Source organism: Oryza glaberrima, chromosome 4, assembly GCF_000147395.1.
Source record: "Oryza glaberrima chromosome 4, OglaRS2, whole genome shotgun sequence".
Classification (NCBI taxonomy): Eukaryota; Viridiplantae; Streptophyta; class Magnoliopsida; order Poales; family Poaceae; genus Oryza; species Oryza glaberrima.
Genome location: NC_068329.1, coordinates 1,686,960 through 1,707,458, shown reverse-complemented (window position 1 = coordinate 1,707,458; position 20,499 = coordinate 1,686,960). Strand labels below are relative to the sequence as shown.

At 42.6% G+C, this 20,499-nt stretch overlaps 1 protein-coding gene across 1 annotated transcript; it reads left to right on the top strand.

Annotated features, from left to right (window-relative positions):
• The first annotated feature begins 15,702 nt into the window (after positions 1 to 15,702).
• On the top strand, positions 15,703 to 20,100 carry LOC127769841 (3'-5' exonuclease-like). The gene is made up of 7 exons (XM_052295500.1): positions 15,703 to 16,038; positions 16,413 to 16,589; positions 16,765 to 16,895; positions 16,999 to 17,160; positions 17,847 to 17,957; positions 18,037 to 18,180; positions 19,463 to 20,100. Exons 1-6 carry the CDS (start codon positions 15,780 to 15,782, stop codon positions 18,097 to 18,099), a joined length of 903 nt encoding a protein of 300 aa, XP_052151460.1. The 5' UTR covers positions 15,703 to 15,779; the 3' UTR covers positions 18,100 to 18,180; positions 19,463 to 20,100.
• Positions 20,101 to 20,499: the final 399 nt, after the last annotated feature.

The window sequence follows — 20,499 nt, the reverse complement described above, 5'->3', positions numbered from 1 at the left end:
TACTGCCAATTCCATATATTAATTTTGTTCAGTTCCTCTAATTATCTCTTACTATAATAATCTCTTATAATAAATCAAGTTGAAGTAATTAAGCTTGCCGACTGCCAATTATTCAAGAAAAAAAATACTACTACTAGACTAGTGAACTAATCCATCATGGTTACAATATCAATTCTAAGTGTAGGCTACACAAATAGAGGCAGCAACTAGAAGATTTCACCAAGTGGAAACAAGAGTAGAATAACAGATTTCACCAAACACAAGTGAAAACGTAGTTCATAGTACTACACAAATAGCACATGTCCAGACTCCAGACCAGACCAAGGGTACAGATCTAACATGGAAGGCCTGAAGATGGGATTTACTCACAAGGGAATGAAGGGAAAACAGCTCGGTGGTGATGGGCTGACGACGATAGGGTTCAATCTTTCTTTTTGGATATTTGTATCGGGGTTGCCGATAGAACGAAATTTAGTTCCGAAAATTTGAATAAAATTCAGTTAAATTTGAACAAATATTGCCAAAATTCATGAAATATTAAAAAAAAATCAGCCGAAATAATATTGTACCTAGGGAGGGGGTGGTTCCCGATAGGACCAAAATTTCGAAAATTTCATTCCGGAATTTTGAACCCTGGCTGATGATGTTTTTTTTTTCTGCTTGCCGGCCGGCAGAGGCACTGCTATGGCGGATGGGAGACCACCTAGACCCAAAACCCTACCTGGTGAAGCATCTAGGCCCCCGGTGTTAATTTTGGTAATTAATGACAAGCACTAAATGTGGACTAACCGTTGTCTTTGAGCTATACATTTTAAGTTAGGTCCACGTCATATGCGCGCATGGATGATTATCGATGGATTAAAATTGACGGCGCAAAGCAAAAGGGAAAGAAGACGGTAAAACTAGCGCTTTAATTTAGAATTGATCGAGGTGTAGGGCGATCAAATTTGCTAGTTTAATTTTAATTTCGCCGTACTATTAAGAGGGGTAATGACCTAGCAAAGAGATGATTTTAATTGCCACATTAGGTCATTGCATTTTCATTTGTGCTCTCTTTTTCATTACACAAATTCACTGGGTTCGGCCTGACCAGGGGCGGTCAGACCGGCCACATAGTGGCGGTCTGACCGGCGTGCCCTGGCCGGTCAGACCGGCTACATAGTGGCGGTCTGACCGGCAGCACTTTCCCGGTCAGACCGGCCTCCTGGAGGCCGAGATGATGCTGCTCGGGATGGCCGATACAGAGCCGACGGAGCCGTAGTCGGTCAGACCGATCCGATGCGGCCACCCCATGTCGGTCTGACCGGCCAGGCCGATGGGGCCCTCTGACAGGGCTACAACGGCTAGTTTTCTAGCCGTTGCAGAGTAGCACGGTCTGACCGGCCGCATACCTCTGGTCAGACTGACAGAGCACAGAGTTGGGGGATTTCGCCCCCAACGGCTAGTTTTGGTGGGTGGGAGTATAAATACTCCCCCACCAGCAGCAAGGGGGCTCTCTTGGCACCCAATTCAATTGCATACACTCCTTGCACCTCTCTCACACTCACTTGAGCTTTGTGTTCATCCATCTAGTGTGTTAGAGGGTTGTTTAGCCAAGAGTCAAGTGCATTTGCTTCCATTATAGAGCTAGTGTGGCACTTGATCATCTCCACACCGGGTCATTGCTTGTTACTCTTGGAGGTTGCCGCCTCCTAGACGGCTTGTGGAGGAGTTGTCCGGTGACCTCTCCGAGAAGATTGTGGAGGAGGCCCGGCGCCGGTTTGTGAGTGATTGGAGTTCACCACCTTCGGAGTGAAGGAAGAACTACCCCGAGTGATCGAGGCTTGGGTAGTCCTCTCCGTGGGCCGGCTCCCGCCTTGCCCACCCCTTGACGAAGGGGGCGTGCGGTGGCTTCGTGGTTGAGCGGTGGAGTTGGGCTCGCCTCAACGGGGAGTAGGAAACCGGCGAGTTTCCGAATCTCGGTGAAAAATCTCTTGTCTCATTGTCTCATTTGATTGTCGCATTTACATTTGTGCAATTTACATTTCTAGAGACACACTTGAGATCATATCACCCTAGGATTGCAAAACATCGACATAGGAGCGTGATTTACTTTCCTAGAGATATATTTGAGCCACTATCACCCTAGGTTTGCAAAACATAACTTAGTTGCTTAGTTAGAGTTCACCCTCACCAAGCCTAGCAACTTAGGTTAGATTTGATTAGGTGTTATTTAGTTTTAAATCGCCTATTCACCCTCCCTCTAGTCGACATCTCGATCCTACAAGTGGTATCAGAGCTTGGTCTCTCTTGATTGGGCTTCACCGCCTAGAGAGAAGATGTCGAACGAGGTGAACCATGTAGGGAAGGCTCCCATGTTTAATGGCACAAACGACTCCACTTGGAAAATTAAAATGTCTACTCACCTCAAAGCTATGAGCTTCCATATTTGGAGTATTGTGGATGTAGGCTTTGCCATCACCGGCACACCCTTGACGGAGATTGATCACCGCAACCTCCAACTCAATGCCCAAGCCATGAATGCCTTGTTCAACTCTTTGAGCCAAGAAGAGTTCGATAGAGTGAGCAACCTTGAGACTGCATATGAGATTTGGAATAAGTTGGCGGAGATCCATGAGGGTACAAGTGAGTACAAGGATGCCAAGCTTCATTTCCTCAAGATCCAATATGAGACATTCTCCATGTTGCCTCATGAGAGTGTGAATGACATGTATGGGAGGCTCAATGTCATTGTGAATGATCTCAAGGGGCTTGGGGCAAACTACACCGATCTTGAGGTTGCCCAAAAGATGCTTAGAGCCCTACCGGAGAAGTATGAGACCCTTGTCACCATGCTCATCAACTCCGACATGTCAAGAATGACACCCGCAAGCCTCTTGGGGGAAGATCAACACCAATGACATGTACAAGTTGAAGAAGAAGGAGATGGAGGAAGCCTCACCCTCCAAGAAGTGCATTGCTCTCCAAGCCGAAGTTGAAGACAAGAGCAAGAGCAAGGTGAATGAAGTCAATGAGGACTTGGAGGAAGAGATGGTCCTTCTTGCTAGAAGGTTCAATGATCTCTTGGGAAGGAGAAAGGAGAGAGGAAGGGGCTCCAACTCTAATAGGAGAAGAAATAGAAGACCCAATAAGACTCTCTCCAACTTGAGGTGTTTTGAGTGTGGTGAGAAGGGACACTTTGCTTCCAAGTGCCCTTCCAAGGATGATGATGGAGACAAGTCATCCAAGAAGAAGAGTGGAGGCTACAAGCTCATAAAGAAGCTTAAGAAGGAAGGGAAGAAGATTGAGGCTTTCAACGGGGAGTAGGAAACCGGCGAGTTTCCGAATCTCGGTGAAAAATCTCTTGTCTCATTGTCTCATTTGATTGTCGCATTTACATTTGTGCAATTTACATTTCTAGAGACACACTTGAGATCATATCACCCTAGGATTGCAAAACATCGACATAGGAGCGTGATTTACTTTCCTAGAGATATATTTGAGCCACTATCACCCTAGGTTTGCAAAACATAACTTAGTTGCTTAGTTAGAGTTCACCCTCACCAAGCCTAGCAACTTAGGTTAGATTTGATTAGGTGTTATTTAGTTTTAAATCGCCTATTCACCCTCCCTCTAGTCGACATCTCGATCCTACAAGTGGTATCAGAGCTTGGTCTCTCTTGATTGGGCTTCACCGCCTAGAGAGAAGATGTCGAACGAGGTGAACCATGTAGGGAAGGCTCCCATGTTTAATGGCACAAACGACTCCACTTGGAAAATTAAAATGTCTACTCACCTCAAAGCTATGAGCTTCCATATTTGGAGTATTGTGGATGTAGGCTTTGCCATCACCGGCACACCCTTGACGGAGATTGATCACCGCAACCTCCAACTCAATGCCCAAGCCATGAATGCCTTGTTCAACTCTTTGAGCCAAGAAGAGTTCGATAGAGTGAGCAACCTTGAGACTGCATATGAGATTTGGAATAAGTTGGCGGAGATCCATGAGGGTACAAGTGAGTACAAGGATGCCAAGCTTCATTTCCTCAAGATCCAATATGAGACATTCTCCATGTTGCCTCATGAGAGTGTGAATGACATGTATGGGAGGCTCAATGTCATTGTGAATGATCTCAAGGGGCTTGGGGCAAACTACACCGATCTTGAGGTTGCCCAAAAGATGCTTAGAGCCCTACCGGAGAAGTATGAGACCCTTGTCACCATGCTCATCAACTCCGACATGTCAAGAATGACACCCGCAAGCCTCTTGGGGGAAGATCAACACCAATGACATGTACAAGTTGAAGAAGAAGGAGATGGAGGAAGCCTCACCCTCCAAGAAGTGCATTGCTCTCCAAGCCGAAGTTGAAGACAAGAGCAAGAGCAAGGTGAATGAAGTCAATGAGGACTTGGAGGAAGAGATGGTCCTTCTTGCTAGAAGGTTCAATGATCTCTTGGGAAGGAGAAAGGAGAGAGGAAGGGGCTCCAACTCTAATAGGAGAAGAAATAGAAGACCCAATAAGACTCTCTCCAACTTGAGGTGTTTTGAGTGTGGTGAGAAGGGACACTTTGCTTCCAAGTGCCCTTCCAAGGATGATGATGGAGACAAGTCATCCAAGAAGAAGAGTGGAGGCTACAAGCTCATAAAGAAGCTTAAGAAGGAAGGGAAGAAGATTGAGGCTTTCATCGGGGAATGGGACTCAAATGAGGAGAGCTCCGCCTCATCCGGGTCCGAGAAAGAAGGTGGTGATGATGCAAGCTCTAAGAAGAAGAAGATGGCCATTGTTGCCATCAAGGAGGCTCCATCACTCTTCGCTCCACTTTGTCTCATGGCAAAGGGTTCCTCTAAGGTAACATCTCTTAGTGATAGTGAGAGTGATGATGATTGTGATAATGTTTCCTATGATGAGCTTGTGAGTATGTTTGAGGAGCTCCATGCTTATAGTGAGAAGGAGATTGTCAAGTTCAAGGCCCTAAAGAAGGATCATGCTTCTTTGGAGGTCTTGTATGAGGAGCTAAAGACCTCTCATGAGAGACTCACCATTTCTCATGAGAAGCTTAAGGAAGCTCATGAGAACCTCCTTTCCACTACTCAACATGGAGCTCACATTGATGTTGGCATATCGTGTGATTTGCTTGATGATAGTGCTACTTGCTATATTGCTCATGTTGCATCATCTAGCATTTCTACCTCTTGTGATGATCTTATGAATATGCCTAGCCCTTGCTCTAGTTCTAGCTCGTGTGTTTCTATTTGTGATACCTCACTTGTTGTTGAGAACAATGAGCTTAAGGAGCAAGTGGCTAAGCTCAACAAGAGTTTGGAGAGATGCTTCAAGGGTAAGAACACTCTTGACAAGATTTTGAGTGAGCAACGGTGCATCCTTAACAAGGAGGGACTTGGATTCATTCCAAATAAGGGTAAGAAACCTTCTCACCATGCCACTCGTTTTGTCAAGAGAAATGGTAAGTATTGCTCCAAGTGTCGTGAGGTTGGGCATTTGGTGAGTGATTGCCCCGGAGGTAAGCCTCCTAAGACATGCATGTTTGATTCTCATTATATGCTTAGGAAGGCTCATGATGGTAGCATTGTTGCTAGATATGTGGGTTCCCCTATACTCGGTGGTAAAAAGAATGCCATTTGGGTTCCCAAAGCTTTGGTCTCTAACCTCCAAGGACCCAAACAAGTTTGGGTATCTAAAAAAGCTTGATCTTCTTTTGTAGGTGAACTACTGTACCGGTGGGAGCCATTGGGTGCTTGATAGTGGATGCACTCAACACATGACCGGTGATAGGGCTATGTTCACCATATTTGAAGTAGGAGGAAATGAACAAGAGAAAGTGACATTTAGAGACAATAGCAAAGTAAAGGTAATTGGGTTAGGTAAAATTGCTATCTCCAATGATTTGTCAATTGAAAATGTCTCTCTTGTTAAATCTCTAAATTTCAATTTACTTTCGGTTGCTCAAATTTGTGATCTTGGCTTGTCATGTGCCTTCTTCCCACAAGAAGTTATTGTTTCTAGCCTTCTTGACAAGTCTTGTGTGTTCAAAGGTTTTAGATATGGAAATCTTTATTTGGTTGATTTCAATTCTAGTGAAGCAAATTTGAAAACTTGTTTAGTTGCAAAAACTTCATTGGGTTGGCTTTGGCATAGGAGGCTAGCTCATGTTGGCATGAATCAATTGAGCAAACTTTCGAAACGTGATCTAGTTGTGGGCTTGAAAGATGTGAAGTTTGAGAAAGATAAGCTTTGTAGTGCTTGTCAAGCCGGCAAGCAAGTTGCATGTTCTCATCCTACTAAGAGTATCATGTCCACATCTAGACCATTGGAGCTCTTGCATATGGATTTGTTTGGCCCAACAACCTGTAAGAGCATTGGTGGTAATAGTCATTGTCTTGTGATTGTTGATGATTATTCTCGCTATACTTGGGTGTTCTTTTTGCATGATAAGTCTATTGTTGCCGAGTTTTTCAAAAAGTTTGCAAAAAGAGCCCAAAATGAATTTAGTTGCACTCTTGTGAAAATTAGAAGTGACAATGGTTCCGAATTTAAGAATACCAGTATCGAGGACTATTGTGATGATCTTGGTATCAAACACGAACTTTCCGCTACCTACTCACCTCAACAAAATGGTGTAGTGGAAAGGAAAAATTGTACATTGATTGAGATGGCAAGGACTATGCTAGATGAATATGGTGTTTCCGATTCCTTTTGGGCGGAAGCCATAAACACCGCTTGCCATGCAACCAATAGGCTTTATTTGCATCGTCTCTTGAAAAAGACTTCCTGTGAGCTAATTGTTGGGAGGAAGCCAAATGTCGCCTATTTTCGAGTTTTTGGTTGCAAGTGTTATATTTACCGAAAGGGTGTTAGACTAACCAAATTTGAAAGTCGGTGTGATGAAGGATTTCTTCTAGGTTATGCCTCAAATAGCATGGCATACCAGGTCTACAATAAGAACAAAGGTATTGTGGAAGAAACCGCCGATGTTCAATTTGATGAGACTAATGGCTCCCAAGAGGGGCATGAGAATTTGGATGATGTAGGTGATGAAGGCTTGATGAGAGCTATGAAGAACATGTCTATTGGAGATGTCAAGCCTATTGAAGTAGAAGACAAGCCATCCACCTCCACTCAAGATGAGCCATCTACTTCCGCCTCATCAAGTCAAGCTCAAGTTGAAGTGGAGGAGGAGAAGGCACAAGATCCACCTATGCCTCCAAGAATACACACCGCTCTTTCCAAGGATCACCCAATTGACCAAGTGTTGGGTGACATTAGTAAGGGTGTTCAAACTCGATCTCGTGTCGCTTCGATTTGTGAACATTACTCGTTTGTTTCTTGTCTTGAACCAAAACATGTAGATGAAGCTCTTTGTGATCCGGATTGGATGAATGCTATGCATGAAGAGCTCAACAACTTTGTAAGAAACAAGGTGTGGACTTTGGTTGAAAGACCTAGAGACCACAATGTCATAGGGACAAAGTGGATCTTTAGGAACAAACAAGATGAGAACGGATTGGTGGTGAGAAACAAGGCAAGGTTGGTGGCGCAAGGTTTCACACAACTTGAAGGTTTGGACTTTGGTGAAACTTTTGCCCCCGTGGCAAGACTTGAGGCTATTCGCATCCTTCTTGCATTTGCATCATGCTTTGATATAAAACTATTTCAAATGGATGTGAAAAGTGCTTTTCTAAATGGTGAAATTGCCGAACTTGTCTTTGTTGAACAACCTCCCGGTTTTTAAGATCCTAAAAATCCTAACCATGTTTACAAACTCTCAAAAGCTCTTTATGGTTTAAAACAAGCTCCTAGGGCTTGGTATGAAAGATTGAGAGATTTTCTTTTGTCAAAGGATTTCAAAATTGGAAAAGTTGACACCACTCTTTTCACAAAAATCATTGGTGATGATTTCTTTGTGTGTCAAATTTATGTTGATGACATCATATTTGGTTCTACTAATGAGGTATTTTGCAAGGAATTTGGTGATATTATGTCTAGGGAATTTGAGATGTCCATGATTGGAGAGTTGAGTTTCTTCCTTGGACTTCAAATCAAGCAACTCAAGGATGGGACGTTCGTGAGCCAAACCAAGTACATCAAGGATCTACTCAAGAGGTTTGGCTTGGAGGATGCGAAGTCCATCAAGACACCTATGGCAACCAACGGGCATCTCGACCTTGATGAGGGAGGTAAATCGGTAGATTTAAAGCTTTATCGTTCCATGATTGGTAGCTTGCTTTACCTTACCGCATCTAGGCCGGATATCATGTTTAGTGTTTGCATGTGTGCATGGTTTCAAGCTGCTCCTAAGGAGTGTCACTTAGTGGCCGTGAAAAGGATTCTAAGATATTTAAAGCATTCCTCTACTATTGGCTTGTGGTACCCAAAAGGTGCTAAATTTAAGCTTGTTGGCTATTCCGATTCGGGTTATGCCGGTTGCAAAGTGGATAGAAAGAGCACATCCGGTAGTTGCCAAATGCTTGGTAGATCCCTTGTGTCATGGTCATCCAAGAAACAAAACTCCGTAGCCCTCTCTACCTCCGAGGCGGAATATGTTTCGGCAGGTAGTTGTTGTGCCTAATTGCTTTGGATGAAACAAACCTTGTTGGACTATGGTATATCCTTCACCAAAACCCCACTCCTATGTGACAATGATAGTGCCATAAAAATAGCCAATAACCCGGTCCAACATTCTAGAACCAAGCATATTGACATTCGCCATCACTTCCTAAGAGACCATGTTACCAAGTGTGACATAGTCATTAGCCACATAAGAACCGAGGATCAACTAGCCGACATTTTTACCAAGCCTCTTGATGAAACCCGCTTCTGCAAGTTGAGGAATGAGTTAAATGTCATAGACTTCTCTAATGTGGCTTGAGATGATGCACCATGGTTGCTTCTTCTGCATATTGTATATTTGCTCCTATTTGCTCTTATGCTTTGGACTTATTGCCATTTGGTTCTTCATTGCGAAAATGGAGCATGTCACATTAAGGGGGAGTTTTGGACTCTTGCATGTGCTCTACTTTCTTTTATATGTGAGAAAATCAACTAAAAGTGCTAGTAGTGTTTTCAAAATGCCCAAGTCAACATAAGTCAAAACTTTTGCAAAATCAATGAAATTTGAAAACTATCTCTTGGAAAATGTTTCAAAAGGGTCCCTATATGTTTTCCAAGCCTCACATTGCTAGAAAAATGATTTTTGAATGAAAAATGCTATTTTGGCTCTCTTTTGAAGAATCTAGATTCTTGTTTTTGCCAAAATGAGATTAAACCCCAAAATGAGTTTGAGAAGGATTCTGAGAAAAGTTTCAAAACAAAGTTGGTAGAGAGGAGGATTTGAAATGTTTTTGGTATTCAAATCATATTCAAAATCCAAATATTTCAAAAGTTGTTTGAAAATCAAATTCGCCCAAAAACCCCTATAGACCATAAATGGTCATCTCCTAGCACTCAAGTGAGTTTTGTTGCAAATCTTCATAAATTTCAAATATTATGAATGGTTGGCAATATTTCAACTCACACATTTCAAAATTGCTCCAAAAATCAAATTTTTGTTGAATTTTATTGTGTGGGGGTAGCCGAACTGTGCAAGGGCTGTGCACAGTCGGCTGGGGGGCCAGGCGGTCTGACCGGCGCTATAAGTACGGTCTGACCGGCCTGGCGGCGGCGGTCTGACCGGCCTTTAGGGACTGGTCTGACCGGCTGCATCCTGGCGGTATGACCGACCGCGTATAGCCGGTCTGACCGGCCAGGGATGGTGGGCCCAGGACTTTGTCCTTTCTTCCTCCTCCTCCTTCTACCCGACCCCTCCTCATCCCATCTCATCTCTTCTCTTCTCCAACTCGAAAAAACTCCTCCTCTCTCCTCTCCCAAACCCTAGCCACCTCTCTCCACCAAATCCATCCGGTTCAACCGTCAAAATCACTCCGGTTACACCGTAAGTGAATCTCCTCCTCTTCCTCTCTCTATTCCATGGATTGATTTGAGTTCTTATTGAGTTTGTGATCCATGGCATGGAACCCTAGGTGAAGGAAGAGGTGTTCATCGATTTGCACCAATAGAGGGTAGTTTCTTGGTGTGATTCAACTGCTTCAACCGGTAAATCCCTCTCCCTCTTGTGCATTGCTCTCAAATCGGTCTATTTCAATCTTTAGGGTTAAGGGTAGTTTCCCCATTGCTTCAATAGACCTACACCTTGATGTTCTAGTTCCAATCTTGTGCAACACTGTTCTAGCAATTTTTAGAATCATTTGTGTGGATTGTGGAAGGATTTGGGTGTGCTCGTATCAGTGGCGGTCTGACCGGACGCGGTCTGACCGGCCGTGAGCCGTCGGTCTGATCGGCCGAGGGCCGGCGGTCTGACCGGCCTTGAGCCGTCGGTCTGACCGGCCGTGGCTCTCGGTCTGACCGCCCCTGAATGGCAGCACTCGCCCTTTCTCCCACTTCACTATGTGGTTTCTAAAATTGTTGCTCATCCATCCTTTGCTCCTTGTTTTTCAGCTATGCCTCCCCGCACTCGGCATGGTTGTCGTGCGCCCACGCCCGATCCCGTTAGTGAGAATGAGGAATCAAGCGGAGATGAGTATGTTCAAAGTGATGAGGACAATATGGAAAATGTTGAGGGTGATGAGATGGAAGTAAGTGATGATGGTGATGACAATGGGAGTGGAAATGGTGAAGATGATGAGGCAAGTGATGATGGAAGTCCTCTCGATTCCTCCATCCAATTTGTGCTTAATTTGAGGAATGCTCAACAATACACTGTTCTCCGTCATCATGATCAATTCCGGAGGCCTAACGATTGTAATGATCCAAGATTTCATACACGGTTCCAAAAGTCCGTGTATGTACAAGTGTATGCCAACAAAGCCTTCGCCGAACACAAATGGATCTCTTGGAGGCACATTGGTGAGACACCGGAGTTTGAGAATTTGCAAGAGATGTTCCGGACCGTTGGGATTGATAGAATTGTCACCATGAAGCAACCTTTTGATGAAGATCTCATCCGGCAATTCTATGCCACCGTATGGGTGTCCGGCGATTGTGATGCAATGAAGTGGATGTCGGGGACCCTCCAATGCTCTATCAACCGCCGTGAATTCAAGGAGCTCTTGCACATTCACTTCAACAACGGGGATGACCTTCATGATGAGCACACCCACAATCCCTTCCCCATTGATCACTTTTCTCAGTTTTATGAAGAAGGGGGAAGGCACACATATGGAAACGTGGTGGGTTTAAGGGCTCTCCCAAGTGTGATCAACCGCATAGTAAGGGCCACCATCCTCCCAAGATGCGGCAACAATGATGACATACGCGGAGTTGCTTGGCATGTTATTGATGCCATTATGGATGGTCGTCGGTTTGATGTTATCAACCTTATGATGAAGGAGATTGTCATCTCAAAGGGGACTATTGGACAAGGAATCTATTATGCTCCCTACATAATGAGGTTGATTCAAAGCAAGTTGGGAAAAATTGGTCACAATTTAAAAGAACATAAGGAGTACAAGCCTCGTGTCCAACTCTCCTCCCCTAGAGCTCCTCGTGTGCACCAACCAACTTTTGATCAAGGTGCAAGCTCAAGTGCAGCCCCCCCTCCTCCTCAAGGGTATGATCCAAGTACTTTATTTCATCCACAATATGCCTACTTTGGAATGCAACCAAATGACTTCTTCAACCCGGTCCTTGGGGCTATTAATACCCTAAGTGAAAGCATTCAACGCTTATCCACCGAGCATGAAGCATTGCATGAGGATGTTCGTGGCTTGAGCACCGATGTTGGCACCTTGAATACTTCGGTGGGAAGATTGCATACTAGGGTGGGTGTATTGGATTCTCGCGTCCAAACCTTGGAGAGTACCCAAGCTTTTGTATATCATCGCCGCCGTGATGCTTCTCATCCTTCCACTTCGGCGCATTCTCCTTCTCCTCCACAAGAGTGAAGACCTTTTTGGTGCTTGATGCCAAAAGGGGGAGAATAGCGTGTTTTATGTTTTGTGGGTTGGGTCTAGTAGTAGTGAGGTTAGTCACCTCATATTTAATAGGTTAAGGAGGATTGGGCTATATTTGGTATGGGTATGGGCTATTACTCTATATTGTGTGTTCCTTTTTCATTTTGTTGTTCTCTATGTCATTTGGACCCTTCGTGGTCTTGTAATAGCCTATATTTATTTGTGAGCCCGTTATGTGGTCTTAATGTGAACTTGTGCTATGATGGATGGTTGGTGTGACATTGATATATTTGTGACCATCTTATGCTCATGAATGAATATTTCTTGAAGTTCACATTGAGATATTGCTCTTGTGTTTGTGATATGTTGAAATGTGAAATTGAATTGTGCATTGGCTTCATATTTGCTATTTGTGATTGTTATGCATATGTTTAGGGGGAGCTTTAGCTTGTCAATACAATATATGTCCATGTGCTCTATGTTTGATTATATATATTTGTGGTGTTTGTCATCAATTACCAAAAAGGGGGAGATTGAAGCATCTAGGCCCCCAGTGTTAATTTTGGTAATTAATGACAAGCACTAATTGTGGACTAACCGTTGTCTTTGAGCTATACATTTTAAGTTAGGTCCACGTCATATGCGCGCATGGATGATTATCGATGGATTAAAATTGACGGCGCAAAGCAAAGGGAAAGAAGACGGTAAAACTAGCGCTTTAATTTAGAATTGATCGAGGTGTAGGGCGATCAAATTTGCTAGTTTAATTTTAGTTTCGCCGTACTATTAAGAGGGGTAATGACCTAGCTAGGAGATGATTTTAATTGCCACATTAGGTCATTGCATTTTCATTTGTGCTCTCTTTTTCATTACACAAATTCACTGGGTTCGGCCTGACCAGGGGCGGTCAGACCGGCCACATAGTGGCGGTCTGACCAGCATGCCCTGGCCGGTCAGACCGGCTACATAGTGGTGGTCTGACCGGCGGCACTTTCCCGGTCAGACCGGCCTCCTGGAGGCCGAGATGATGCTGCTCGGGATGGCCGATACAGAGCCGACGGAGCCGTAGTCGGTCAGACCGAGCCGATGGCGGTCTGATCGAGTCGAGGCCGGTCTGACCGGCCACCCCATGTCGGTCTGACCGGCCAGGCCGATGGGGCCCTCTGACAGGGCTACAACGGCTAGTTTTCTAGCCGTTGCAGAGTAGCACGGTCTGACCGGTCAGACCGGCAGAGCACAGAGTTGGGGGATTTCGCCCCCAACGGCTAGTTTTGGTGGGTGGGAGTATAAATACTCCCCCACCAGCAGCAAGGGGGCTCTCTTGGCACCCAATTCAATTGCATACACTTCTTGCACCTCTCTCACACTCACTTGAGCTTTGTGTTCATCCATCTAGTGTGTTAGAGGGTTGTTTAGCCAAGAGCCAAGTGCATTTGCTTCCATTGTAGAGCTAGTGTGGCACTTGATCATCTCCACACCGGGTCATTGCTTGTTACTCTTGGAGGTTGCCGCCTCCTAGACGGCTTGTGGAGGAGTTGCCCGGTGACCTCTCCGAGAAGATTGTGGAGGAGGCCTGGCGCCGGTTTGTGAGTGGTTTGGAGTTCACCACCTTCGGAGTGAAGGAAGAACTACCCCGAGTGATCGAGGCTTGGGTAGTCCTCTCCGTGGGCCAGCTCCCGCCTTGCCCACCCTTGACGAAGGGGGCGTGCAGTGGCTTCGTGGTTGAGCGGTGGAGTTGAGCTCGCCTCAACGGGGAGTAGGAAACCGGCGAGTTTCCGAACCTCGGTCAAAAATCTCTTGTCTCATTGTCTCATTTGATTGTCGCATTTACATTTGTGCAATTTACATTTCTAGAGACACACTTGAGATCATATCATCCTAGGATTGCAAAACATCGACATAGGAGCGTGATTTACTTTCCTAGAGATATATTTGAGCCACTATCACCCTAAGTTTGCAAAACATAACTTAGTTGCTTAGTTAGAGTTCACCCTCACCAAGCCTAGCAACTTAGGTTAGATTTGATTAGGTGTTATTTAGTTTTAAATCGCCTATTCACCCCCCCTCTAGTCGACATCTCGATCCTACACCTGCGGCGGAGAAGGTGCCTGGTCCAGTGGAGGTGAAAGTGTTGCACCACGCCTGCTGACAGATGTAACACATCCTAAACAATCCTAAACGATTATAGTATTTGGATGTGTTACATCCCGTATTGGTTGGTTTATTTTTTATGGGACGAAGGAAGTATCAGATAAGTATTTATAATCGTTTGATTTATTTGCAAATCAAGAAAATAATGGATACGTATGGGATATGTATCGGAGTGTATCCTTATATGTATATGTATCCGTCGGTGTATCAGATACTGATACGTGACATGTGTGTCATATCAGGGTAACGTAGGGTGTGGAGCCCCAATTTAATTAAACACTACTAAAATTCTTTTGGAGAGGTTCAATTATTCAATATTTTATAACTTATAAAATGCACAATTACATCCCTAAACTTGCTAAATATATCATCGTTGGGGCATAGGCGCATAGCGCGCGCACACTGACGTGGCATACCTATATAATATGGACAAACTTCTAATCCAAATTTGCAGTGGTCCCTCCGTCCATAATATAAGGGATTTTGGAGGATGTGACACTTTCTAGTATTACGAATCTGGACAGGAGTGGAAGTGTCACATCCCTCCAAAATCCCTTATATTATGTAACGGAGTATTAGGATTCTCATTCAACCATTTATATTTTAGGATGGAGAGAGTGCTGATTAAGTGGAGCCCACATATCATTTTCTATTTTTCTTTTGTTTTCTCTCTCTACTATTTCCTTCCTCCCTCAAGTAAATCGTTGATGGTGTTCTGCAATGGTTTTGGCAGCTTGGCACTGCAAGTCTGCGACAGTATGACTAGGGACATTTAACTTTTTATCGCTTTTAAGATGTGGCAATTAATTATTTGTCACTCGCTCTCTATGACATATGAGCCCTCATGTGTTTATGACATGTGGGTTCAGTGATAATTCCTATATCACCACTTGTAAGAGTGGCAAATAATTAATTATTCCCACGAGTGGCAAATAATTAATTATTCCCTATGACTAATGGGTGTTCGAGTTATATACTAGATCCACTCGCCTTGTCCATCACCACCGATGATGTGCCATCTCTGACTTCACACCATGAGGAGGAAGAGAAGGGATGAGTGAGAGTTGAGAAGAAAAATAAAATGAAAAAAGAGAAATAAAAAGAAATAGAAAAAAAGTGGGTAGGCACCTCACTTGTCAACATCCTTGTGGCACGCCACATTAGATGTTTGGTATGCCATGTCAGATTTTAGGTAGGAAAGATACATTGTTTAGGGATGTAAATATACATTTGACAAGTTTATGGAACCATTACCCAGTATAAAATCTCTTCCAAGTTTAATAACCAATTTGGTTTCGAGAAACATAGTACAAACGCAAGTGCTCACAACGCGTGTACCCTTATCTCTATGAACGTCCTTGTATTTTGCTCATGATTTAATTAGTTGAGAGTTATAGAAAATCAAAGATTTGTACAACATCTACAAGAAAAAAATATATTTAGACATAGTCTGACAAATAACAAATCTTATTATACAATTACTATGCGGAGTAGTACCATTTCAGAAAAAAAAAAAGAAAAAAAGAAAAGGAAGAAATGCTAGCACAAATCTCGATGCACGACGAACGATGTAAGATGCGTAGCCTTTCCTCCTCCCTGTCTTTCATTTCAAAGTAGACAAAGCGAGGAAAAAAAAAATTCCTCCTTTTCCCCGTCTTCCCATCGCTCGCCGGCGACCGCCATGAACTCCGGCGAGCCTCCTGCCTCGTCCTCCCTCGGCAATGCCGGAGAGGAGGAGGAGGAAGACGACTTCTACTGGGACGCCGAGGCGGAGGCCGAGCTGCAGGCCATCGAGGCCGCCTACGCCGCCGCCAAGCGCCGCCGCCTCCCCGACTGGCCAAGCCCCAACCCGGTCACCGCATCCGCATCCGCATCCGCATCCGCATCCGGGGGTTGTTCCCCCGCGCCGCCATGGGCTCCCTCTCCTCCCGCTTTCCGAGGTGCTCTTCTTGGCTTTTCCCCCTTTCTTTGACATGATATGACGTTTAATTTAAAGAATCCCTTTTTGTTCCTGGAGCTGGATCGATTTCATGTCTCTCGCATCAGTTCTTTTAGGGTCATAGGGATTAAGGTTTCTTGGTAGTACAACATATGCATCGTTGGGGGGTAAATTTCTCAATTTTGCTGAAATGAAATGCCAGCTCCGTGTAACATTTCCTTCTCCTGAGGAAATAGTCAGAAATATTGAAGAATTTGTTTTCTAGCTTCTTTTGACAGGAATCAGGGATTTACTGGCATTTCCGTGGTTAATTTCTGAGGTCAATGTAGTTTATGTATATCATCCTTCATTTTGATTGAAATGGGTATTCTGCAGGTAATGTGAAGGCAAGGTACCAACCAGTAATGTTCAATGGCAAGATAGTGTACTGCAGGACCCCTTCAGAAGTGGAGAAAGCCACAAGGGACATTTTATGCAAAATTGAAACCATGAAGGCCTCTGGCCAGGTTTCTCTTGGATTCGATCTCGAGTGGAGGCCCTTTCCGAGAAGAGGTTTGCTGTTTTTCCTAAATCCTAACCAAATCTTTAATTGCATTTTCAGCATGTTCAGATTGAGCAAATGTGGGTTTCTGGAATCAAGTCTTCTTTTTTGAAAAAAAAGAAAGCCTCAAACTCTTGCAAGTAATGATATTGACGGAACATAACTGATGGGGTATGGATTTTGCAGGAGATCCACCATGTAAAGTTGCTGTAATGCAGTTATGCATGGAGAGAACTCGTTGTTATGTCATGCACATCATTCACTCCGGAGTGCCACCTGTACTAAAGTCTCTTTTGGAGGATAGTTCGTCCGTTAAAGTAAACACAGCTTCCCTCTTTCCCTGCAGATAAATCCCCATTTTTCCCACGCACGGTTTAACATGTTTTCATCATGCAAACCATTGTTTCCATGTCAGTGCAGGTTGGAATATGTATAGATAATGACGCAAGGAAAATGTTCAATGACTATGATGTCCATGTACAGCCATTGATGGATCTGTCAAATCTTGCTAATGCCAAGTTAGGTTTCCCTCCTAAAAGATGGAGTCTTGCTTCGTTAACTGAAATGGTCACATGTAGAGAGGTAATATTTATGGTATCAAGCATTGTTCTCTTTGCCCAGTTCTGGTAGCATTGAATAAAAATGTGTTCTTTCTGTTCAGTTATTTATGTTTGTGGTCTATGCATTACAGCAAGTTCGGTTGCACAACTAGTTAAATGATACAAGTTCACCTAATATTTGGTAGGATCTCTTAAATGTATTTCAAATACAAGCATTTTTCTTTTGAAGGTTCTTGATAAGTTGATATACCTTTGATTAGTTTATATCTATTAGTGGCTCACCACTAGTCCAATACATGTTCTCCCTCCCTGCCCTCACACAGCAAGACGTTAAATAAAACAATGCAAAGCCCGGTGTTAGTGATGCGGTAATCAGTTACATAGAAACACAACCATGTCGGCTATCAAACTTGTTTTGATACATTATCATATCATACAGAAATAAAAAAAGAGTTTTGGCAACTGGCACCTGCAGAAAGGCGTAGCTATTGTGTGTATGTATTTGAGTGTATTATTGTATCATACACAAATAAAAATGGATGGTATGGTTGTATGCCTGTGGTCTTCTAAAACATTTTCACACCCAAACCTAGGGCTCCTTAAAATGAATGGGTAAACCTAGTGTTTTGTGTTAAAAGCGCCTGAAAAATTTGGGTTTTCTGAAATTTAAATTTTGATGCTTTAATCGCTGCATCTTCTCGTCTATAGTTGCCGAAGCCAAGCAACATAAGAATGGGAAACTGGGAGGCATATGTTCTCTCAAAGCAACAACTTCAGTATGCTGCTACAGATGCCTACATATCTTGGCACTTGTATGAGGTATATGAGTGTACTACTTACTTATAAATTATTTTTTTCTATCTCTACAGTCTTGACAGCCAATTCTACTCTTGATTAGGTACTGCAGAGTCTCCCAGACAATAATGTTGAGGTTGAAAAGGAGACAATTACAGCAGCATAGATGCAAATGCATAAACTGAAAAGTGGGTTGTTAATCTATTTGATTGCTCCCTAATGTTCTGCATCTTCACTTCTCAACCAGGTTGGCATCATGAATTCACAAATATTTTACTTTACTTGGAGAATTCTGAATTTCTAGTGATGGCTTATTTTTCACGCCTGCAATTATTCCTTAAATGTCTTTTCCTACTTATTTTATCAAAAGGCTTGTTCATTGTTATATGATGGAGATTTTACATACCTTTTATATATATATATATATATATATATATATATATATAATGCATTAGTCCTACTGTTTCGCTGAAAAAAGGATTTTACATGACATACCTTCCAATGATCTATGTGGTATTTAGTTATATCATCTGAATTTTAAAATCTTGAGGGAATCAGAACTGCTGTTTCCCCTTGGTTTCATAGAGAAGCAAAGAAACTGCTGGTTCTAATTTGGACTACAGAAAATTTCCAACATAGAAGTACTGATTTTAGTGACAACTGACGAGCTATATCAAATGTTCAGAACAGAAACTTATAGTCATTCCGTTTCTTTTCCTTTTACATTATAGAATAGGCCCTGTTCTTTTCTCCAACTAAAGTTGGATTAAATTTTGGATACTCGTGGCACGCTTTTCGAACTACTTAACGGTGCGTTTCGTGTGAAAACTTTCTATATGAAAGTTGCTCTAAAATATCATATTAATCTATTTTCAAGTTTGGAATAATTAAAACTTAATTAATCACATGTTATTACAACCTCGTTTTGCGTGAAACGCTTAATCTTCATCTTCATCCTCAGAACATTCAAACACCACCCTAGTTTCTCATTGCTTTTGGAACTGAGTTTATGCTTGCCATGCCGGAGTTCGCTAGTTGTGTAGCAGACAAAATCTCATGAATGTCATAAAAAAGGTCAAAATTTTGGAATAGCACCTTATTTTCGGAAGTCTCTTATTCCTTTTTTTTTTTTAAAAAAACATCTTTTTATTGTTAGTTGGGTCTATAGTAAGTTCATCCCAGTGCACAAGTCTCATATCATGAGGTACTGTATGTTGGCAATCCTTTGTTATGGTATGTAGAACTGAGATGGACATTAATGTGTAAATTGTACGGATTTACTCCATGCAGGCATGAACTATAAGTTGATTCATCCTTGTTAGTTACTACTTGCATATTCATTTGATCTCAGATTCCCAGTTGATGAATGCAGTATACATTTTATTCTGTAATTATCTGAAGAAGTACAAATGTATAACAACAGTTGAGATGCCATTTCCAACTTTACTAGGGAGGTCAGACGAAAATAGGCTGGTGAAATTGTTATAACCTTGTCTAGAAATGTGAATATTGTATCGCTATGTATGCAGGGTTGAGTAGGGATATCTTCATCAGAAGTCAGAACCAAAGCAGTATGGAACCTTCTTGAACATGCGTCAAAAGGCAGTGCGTAGGAACATACCTACCATTGTTGTAAATTGTGCTAAGATGCGATTGCTGAACTTTTCAGCTGCTGTTATCTGGAAAAATTAACTGTGTACTCTTTAGACCGAATTGGAATTACTTTTTATTTTATTTTTTGTGAGGAAAAATTTGATTTATTTTGTCACCTTGGATGAAAATTAAGATTTTTGTGACACGCTTTTTAAACTGCTAAACGGTGTGTTTCGTACAAAAACTTTCTATATGAAGGTTGCTCTAAAATATCATATTAATTTATTTTTCAAGTTTGTAATAATTAAAACTTAATTAATCATACATTAATATCAGCTTTGCGTAAAAAACTTAATCTTCATCTTCAGGAGAAAAGAACGCCTTACCTTAGTGTGTCAAGTATTGCCTTTCTGGCTGGCATTGTTTTCTATTATCTTTGTCCAAAATATAACTAGTATTAGATTAGACACATCCTAGTACTATTCGTTCAGATTTGTAATAATAGGGTGTGATTAATTCGATTATATTTTGAGATGGAGGAAGTAGTGTTTATTGATCAGCCCATTGGGCTATATTCTTCTTTAATCCAGGAATACGTTGGTCTTCTGACCCACTTGTAATTTGTCCTGGGCTTCAAGCCATTGTAAGCCCACTAGTTCTCTCATCTGTTTGCCTGTCTGGGGTTGTCATGTAAGATGGGTTAGCCAAATGGCCCAGACGAAGAGGTGAAATGGTGAATTGACATATTGTGAACTAATGCCTTCTTTGGAATGGGTGAATTTTGCGGGGTTTTGAATAAAATAAACTAATGCCTTGTTTAGTTCTAAAGTTTTTCTTCAAACTCTTAACTTTTCTATCACATCAAAACTTTCCTATACACAAACTTCTAATTTTTCCGTCATATCGTTCTAATTTCAACCAAACTTTTAATTTTTTGTGTGAACTAAACACGGCCTAAACCCTGTGAAAACCC

Excerpts from the sequence above, each read along its gene's own strand:
- LOC127769841 (XM_052295500.1), top strand. The coding sequence starts at position 15,780 with ATGAACTCCGGCGAGCCTCCTGCCTCGTCCTCCCTCGGCAATGCCGGA. Across the intron at positions 17,161-17,846 it reads AAATGGTCACATGTAGAGAG|TTGCCGAAGCCAAGCAACAT; the intron begins GTAATATTTATG and ends TCTCGTCTATAG. Across the intron at positions 17,958-18,036 it reads TATCTTGGCACTTGTATGAG|GTACTGCAGAGTCTCCCAGA; the intron begins GTATATGAGTGT and ends ACTCTTGATTAG.